Source organism: Mchenga conophoros, linkage group LG23 (genome assembly GCF_057382185.1).
Source record: "Mchenga conophoros isolate Kocher_MC1m ecotype Shallow Benthic linkage group LG23, M_conophoros_male_GT1.1, whole genome shotgun sequence".
NCBI classification, from domain to species: Eukaryota; Metazoa; Chordata; class Actinopteri; order Cichliformes; family Cichlidae; genus Mchenga; species Mchenga conophoros.
The window spans coordinates 10,424,687-10,432,088 of NC_140547.1; the positions used below are offsets into that span (position 1 = coordinate 10,424,687).

Genomic DNA, 7,402 nt, shown 5'->3' on the forward strand with positions numbered 1-7,402 from the left:
CTATGCTATTAGCTTAAAGCGCTCACAGAAGGCGGCGAGTGCGCTGAAACACTGGGGTTCCCATAATTCAGCGCGCTCACGGGCGGGTGCTTTTGGTGGACGCCTCTTTCCTTCGATGCTCTCTGTTGTCGGCGTCAACAAGTCCCGCCCCCACACTGCGCACTCTTAACTCACAGAGACGGTGGACGACAGTAGTACCGGCGTGAGACAGCGGTGCTGGTGTTTCTACTCAGACGAAGCGGCAGGGGGCGTGGCTAACACTCCGTACAGCAGCGACCCTGCGCGGAGATGAAGAGGAGGCTAAACAAGAAGTACCTGCTGCTGATCCTGGCCTACACCGGACTGCTGCTGCTTCTGCCCTACGTGCTTGACTCTCGGGACCGGGCGACCCGGCCGGCGGCGCAGCTCCAGCCCCGCTGCCCGGAGCTGGAATTGCCGTGGGAGGACGCTGGGGGTTCCAACGGCAGCGAGCCGGCGACCGAGCCCGCCTCTAACCGCAGCCAGCCACGGATCCATGTCTACCTGCACGCCACCTGGAGGACCGGCTCCTCCTTCTTGGGCGAGCTGTTCAACCAGCACCCGGACGTGTTCTACCTGTATGAGCCCATGTGGCACATCTGGCAGGCGCTGTACCCTGGGGACGCGCAGAGCCTGCAGGGTGCCGTGCGCGACATGATGAGCGCACTCTTCCGCTGTGACTTCTCGGTGCTGCGGCTGTACGCGGGCGGGCAGAACGTGAGCAGCGCTTTCATCTTCGGCTGGAAGACCAACAAGGTGCTTTGCTCCGAACCGCTGTGCCGCGCGCACCGGCGCCACGAGGTGGGACTGGTGAAGGAGGAGCTGTGCGCGCAGTGTCCGCGAAGGGAGCTGCGCGAGCTGGAGCGCGAGTGCCGGAAGTACCCGGTGATGGTGATCAAAGGTGTGCGTGTGCTGGACCTGGGCACGCTCGTGCCGCTGATGCGGGACCCCAGTGTGAACCTGCGCGTCGTGCAGCTGTTCCGGGACCCGCGCGCCGTGCACAACTCGCGTCTGAAGTCGAAGCACGCTCTGGTGAAGGAGAGCATCCAGGTGCTGCGCAGCCGCAGACAGAGCGACAGGTACAAGCGGTTGCTTGCGCCCGCGAACCGTGCGACGCGCGCGGAGAACTACGTGTCAGGCGCCCTGGAGCTCATCTGTGACGGCTGGTTGCGCGACCTGCTGCTGCAGCTGCGCGCACCGCCCTGGCTGCGCAGCCGCTACCTGCGCCTGCGTTACGAGGACCTGGTGCTGAGGCCGGCCGAGCAGCTACGCAGGCTGCTCCGCTTCGCTGACCTGCCCGCGTCTGCCGCGCTCGAGAGCTTTGCGCTCAATATGACACGCGGGCACGGCTACTCTTCCGACAGACCATTCCTCATCTCCTCCCGCGACGCCAAGGAGGCTGTCCACGCCTGGAGGGAGCGGCTGAGCGTGGAGCAGATCAGTCAGGTGGAGGCGTCCTGTGGCGAGGTCATGAGGCAGCTGGGCTACCAGAAGACGCACGAGGAGGACACAGCGTCCTGACAGAGCTGTGGGCCGAGGTAAGCTGACAAGCGCCTGTTTATGTTGCTGATCTGAGACCTCTGACCTGACCTGCTTGGATCACAATACAGGTGAAACTAAGACTTTCATACATCACAGCCTCCAGTGATGACAGGGCATGTCACATGTCTTAACCCCAGACTGTCATGTAGCTGTTCTTCCTTCAGTTCGATTAAAAAAACAAAGGAAATGGTTTGTTTATCTCAGAGGAGATGATGCTCTGGCAAGAGCATCTTCCTGTTAATGACAGGAAGTGACACGAGTGAGGCGGGATGCAGTGAAATTTTATTTCTGACATAAAATGCAAACAAAAGGTAGTAGCAGATAGTAATGGTCATAATTGTGTCACCAAACAGCACAAAACCAACAAGAACATCATTTAGATTCAAAATTTAAATGGTAATATTCTATAAAAGCAGATGTTTGCAGGTGGTTTAGCTGTGTCACAGTTGCCGATGGAGCTTTCGCTCCAGCGTTGAGCCCAGCTTCGGGTCCGAGTCCTCGTCTGGTGAACAAAACGAGAGAAAAAAATAAACTGAACCAGACTCTAAGAAGTGACAGCCAGATTACCCCGTCGCCCGGATTGTTGTTGGAGGTGATGTGAACATGAGAGTCGATGAGGGCATGAATTTGTGTCTGTGGGTAAAACCTGTAAGTCTGTAACATCACCTGTACGCACTATAGTTCCAGGTTAAAGCCGCGTCAGTGACAGCGATACAATCCACAGCGCTTAACAAAACTCAATCAGGACTGCACTCACCTGTTCACAGTGTAGTGTCTAACAGCTGTTCCTGCATCAGGAAACACACCTACACAGACAGGATGTAACATGGTGACCTTATCAAGCTCACAGTAAGCAAAGAGGTCTGAGGCTGCTGGGTGTATGGGGCATATTTAAAGATTCAGGTGTGGTTGGAGACAGAGCATTGGGCTAAGAAAGGAAGCAGGTGTTAGAGGAAACTTACACTTGCCACTGATGGCATGAACCGTGCAGGAGGAAGTTCTCTTTCAGGTTGTCTGCGTGTTAATAGGAAGCAGCGGTGTGCGTGCAGAGCTGATGACGTTGTGTCCTCGGCTAGATGTGGAAACATTGTTTCCAATGTTTCCACATCAAAACACGACATCAAAACGCGACCACAAAGGTCAGAGGTCAGACTGTTTAAATGAAGGCTGGGTCGAGTCTGTGTGTGTCTCTGTCTGTGTGTGTGTGTCTGTGTGTTTCTAGGAATGTGTGTGTGTGTGTGTGTGTGTGTGTCTGTAGTTCATGTGAACAAACTCGGTGTGGATGTGTGCAGCGTGACTCCTGATTTGTGGGCTGTCAGCCTCCCTCAGATACAGGTACCACCTGTAGAGAACAGAAGCGCTGACGTTAGGTGTGTTGTGTAGTTCGTGTAGTGTGGTTGTTGGAGCGTGTGTGATGCTGTGATGTGTTAGTGTGTGTTTTCTGAAGCACAGGTAGGAAAACAAGCACTGCAGAACTCGATGGGAACATGGAGGAAGGCGATTTGGTGATTCCATCACAAAGACCTTATGGGTGCGGGAGTCAGGGACGTGCGGTTCTGTGGAAGAACTAAAGCGTGTTTCATGTTTCGATGGTGCTGATTGAATTAAACTTTAATCGTGTCGTTGATGGTTTACAGCAGTGTTTTGTGTAAGCGGCTGCACTTTGCTCTGATGGTCAGATAACGATCCCGGTCTGTTAATATGTCCCAGATTTAACTCAGTCAATCTGTAAAATAGCTTGTGTGGCTGAAGAAGGGCAGGAGACAGATGCTGTCCAGGGTAGCAAATGATTTGTTTAACATCACTGTGACCAAAAATATTTACAAAAATAAAGAAAAACTCAACTCCGAAGTTAACATGGTAGAAATAAACATAACTGAACTTAAACCAACAAAATTTAATGTCAAGTGCACTCAGCTAAACTGACCTGGTCCTCTCCTTTTGAACACCTGAGTTCTTCTACTTAAATACTCAAGCAATCTAAACAATATCCTCCTCCGGACTATTCCATTCAGTAGGTAAGATAAACATTACCATTCTCATAAACTCATGATGCTACTCTTTACTAGCAATAAAAGAGACTAAGGTGTAGCCAATACATGTTACATCAATATATCTCTCTCAAACAAACATAATCCTAAAATTGACTCTATTAAATTAAACCAGTTCTCCCCCCTCTTCACCTGTTCCCTTCCCGTGACGTCAGAAGCTAAACAGGAAGCTATAAATACAGGAAGTGAGGCAGCACTTTCTCCTTTTGCTCCTGGAACACCGGTAAGTCAGGTGAGTTCAAACCAAATAAACTAGACAAATTAACAGTTGAAATAAATAAAATGTTAACTTAACAAACTTGTCAATGTTGATTTAAACCAAGATGTTATATTACATAAACTGTAAAAGTGCAAAACATAAACAAACCCGGTATAGTAAATCTTTGCAAACTACAGAACAAACATGGTATGGCAAAATCAAAGCAAGAATGTTAACTAAGAATAGCAAGCTTCAAATCTGGACAAATGGTGTTCTCACCCACTTTGTCATACAATCACAACATGTCAAAGACAGAGAGAGAAGTCCCCCCTCCCTTTAATGACCTGCTCCTCCATAGAGGCCTCTTTGTTCTGTCTCTGGCATTGCTGGCTCCTCTTATGAGGGGAGGAACTGCAGCGAGCCGTCAAGAAGGGCATCATTGTGTGAGACTGTACGTGACTGGGTAGAGCTCCAGGGCGACAGCGCGGCTGTCACCGCAGGCTCCCACAGACACGACCTTTAAGGGTGCTGTGAGAGCCACGCAGGCTACAGAAACGTCCCCACAATGCCTGCGCAGTGTTACGTCACAAAGTCTGAATGTTCCAAGAACGTCTGAGGAATGTTTGTCATTTAAACGTTAATGGTTAAACGTTCGCTCTGTTGATTAGATATTGACCTGAAGTTGGAATCATTTTATACCACCTACGCAAGAATCACCTGAAAGAGTATGGAGAGAGTTTACGGGTGAGAAGCAAAAAAGAGCCGTCAGGTGCTCCAAATAAACCTTAGACTCAAATGTTAGAAGAGGCTTTTCCCTGCAGCACGCCATGTAATAAATACTCTCAAAGAAAATAGAAGCCGTTACAACTTATATCTAAAAATATATCGTTTCATGCATCGGTCAAAACACTTCACACAAGTAAAGTTGCCCGAGATTCACAGAATTTACAGAAAATGCACTATTTTGTGATATTTATCGTTATCGGGATGAGAAATGTCCTATATCGAGATATAAGATTTTCATCATATTGCACAGCCCTATCTCTGCCCTGTCTTTCTCACCAGCAGATGACCGCCCCTCCCTGAGCCTGGTTCTGCCGGAGGTTTCTTCCTGTTAAAAGGGAGTTTTTCCTTCCCACTGTCACTAGTGTGCTTGCTCATAGGGGGTCTTGTGATTGTTGGAGTTTCTCTGTATTATATTAGGGTCTTTACCTTACAATATAAAGCGCCTGGACTGTTGTGATTTGTTAAAAAAAAAAAAAGCAGGTTATTCGCTCACTGTTTTCACTGGAAACGCTTCATATAACATTGTTTTTATTCTAACAAACATCCTCAGAGTGATTCAGGCTAATTATTTAAGACTTAAACGTTCCTGTCTTCACAGATAGATCATCATCACTGGTTCTGTTTTCTCTGTTTTGGTGGATGTTTGACCCTGAATAAGATAATATGGATGGATGAACGAGTTTTGGTTCCTTTTTTCTTTTGTTCAGATTCGTCCCTCCGTCTTGTCCTCGTGTCTCTGGTTAAGTTTGTCTTTGTTACTTCCTTTTTGTTATCAGAGTATTTAGACCTTTCTCGTTCTCTCAGCTGCTTTAGTCTGCATGACAAATATTCTTGTGCAGGACACTGAACCTTCAGAGTGTGAACGTTAGAAAGCCTTAAGCATGGAAAAAGTGCTTGTGTGAATGTGTATGAAAGGGTGAATGAGGCATGTTGTATAAAGTGCTGTGAGTGCTCAAGTTGAGCAGTATGATTATGAAGCCATTAGTACCAGATCGACTGGCCACGGTTTTCAGGGTTTTAGTACCTGATACCAGGTACTAGAATGTGACAACAGGCTGCATGCCACCGATTGGCGGGTCAGTGGCATCATGAGAGCATCTTGTTCACAAAAAGTTTTTGAAACCCCATGACGAGGAAACTGCTACAGGAAAGGACGCCGTGTTCCCCGAGTGACAAACAGCCACTCATTATCGTTCTGTGGGAACAAAGCGCCTTCAGGGCTCCTAGTCTTGCTGACTGCAGCTCGCTCACAACTTCAGATTTATTTTTAATCCTCAGCTGATTTTTTTTTTCTTCTTCCAGGGTCGTGGTGTTCAGTCTGAGGTCAGAAGGTGGTCTAACTAAACGAGCAGCTGGAATGTGTTCCTTGAGGAGTTCTCAGGCGTGACTCGAGGACTGTTTTCCTTCGGCCGAGCCGGGCTGATGAACTGGAGAAAATCTGAGCAAAAGAGCAGCCAATCACAGGCGGACAATTTGGAACAAGGAGGCGGCGGCTCATTTTTCCTGGTTTCTGTTGGACACCAGCCCTGCACGCCCCGGATGTTCCTCCTCAGGAGGTGACTGCCAAGATCAGAGCGCCGGCTTCGCTGTCACCTGTGTGACTCATCTGTCTGGCTTGCGACTCAGCGTGGCAGAGATCGCCAGTGTTTGTGGTACTCACTAATAGCACTAATGTAGAGCAGTGAAGAAGAACTGCAGTATTTTGGAGAGGCTACTCTCCTCTCTAACCCTCCCCCCGGCCTCTCAGGAATGTGCACTTCTCTGACAAAACACTCACATGGGTGTAAGATTCCTCCGTCCTCACACAGTTTAGGGTGCAGGGCCCTGTTGTTTTCTTCGAAAATGCTGTAAATGTTGTAACCCAAGCCTCCAGAAGGGCTTTAGTGTTTGAGATACCCCTCTCACCTCCAAACCTCCAGCAGCTTCTGTGCACAGACAGACATGGACCCAGGTCTGCAGCCCTGTAGCCAGCTCACGGAGCCAGACAGACAGAAAGCTGAATTTTTTTTTTGTGTATTTAAAAAGTTGATTCACTGTTACAGGATTCGTACAAACAGTTTGTTACGTGTGTACACTTGGATTTGGCCGTGGTTGGTTCAGCGACCAATGAGCTGTTGTAGCTCACAAGGTTAAATACTGTGGAGCAGAAGGGCAGGTGGGAGGTGGAGCACTTAAAGATTTGATAATGGAAGCTCACACAGCAGCACAGTCTGTGAGCAAAGTCCGCTTTATTTTCCTCAGCTAATGTCCTGCGTATGTCTTTGAAGACATGACTCGGTGGTAGGGGTATCTCAAAGTCTTGGGAGGTTGCCCCCACCTCCCATATGTGAGGCTCAGAGGTTGTTTCTGTACTTTTTGTTGGCACTGAAAGAAAAATAACTTCAAAGCGACTCAAAGAATAAAAAGCTGACACACTCCATAAAGAGCTTGTGTATGATTGTTAATGCTAAGCCACATTATCTGTAGGTTCATTTATCAGCACGTCAAAGTTCATTCATATTCATTTGTTTGGCTGTTCTGGTTGAACTGAATGGACACAAACTCATTTTCAGCTCTGTTAGCACGTGAGCTTCACATTACTGAGAAGATCCAAATCAATCCTGAAAGATTCAAATTATTTTGTTATTTTACTGCCACGATTACAACATAAGTGCAGGCGGTCTGTGTGATATGTGGGTGTTCCAACATGAACGTCCTGCTTGATTACCGCAACTCAGAATAAGCTGCATCACTCTGATGCACTCGGGTTAATAATACAACAGGACTCAATATGATCTCGTGAAATATTCAACTCATAAACTGGACA

General features: G+C 48.2%; 1 protein-coding gene across 1 annotated transcript; it reads left to right on the forward strand.

The window, feature by feature from the left end:
• Nucleotides 1–180: 180 nt before the first annotated feature.
• On the forward strand, nucleotides 181–7,019 carry chst7 (carbohydrate (N-acetylglucosamine 6-O) sulfotransferase 7). The gene is made up of 2 exons (XM_085265553.1): nucleotides 181–1,556; nucleotides 5,899–7,019. The coding sequence occupies exon 1, from the start codon at nucleotides 289–291 to the stop codon at nucleotides 1,537–1,539; it is 1,251 nt and encodes a 416-aa protein (XP_085121679.1). The 5' UTR covers nucleotides 181–288; the 3' UTR covers nucleotides 1,540–1,556; nucleotides 5,899–7,019.
• The last annotated feature ends 383 nt before the right edge of the window (nucleotides 7,020–7,402 follow it).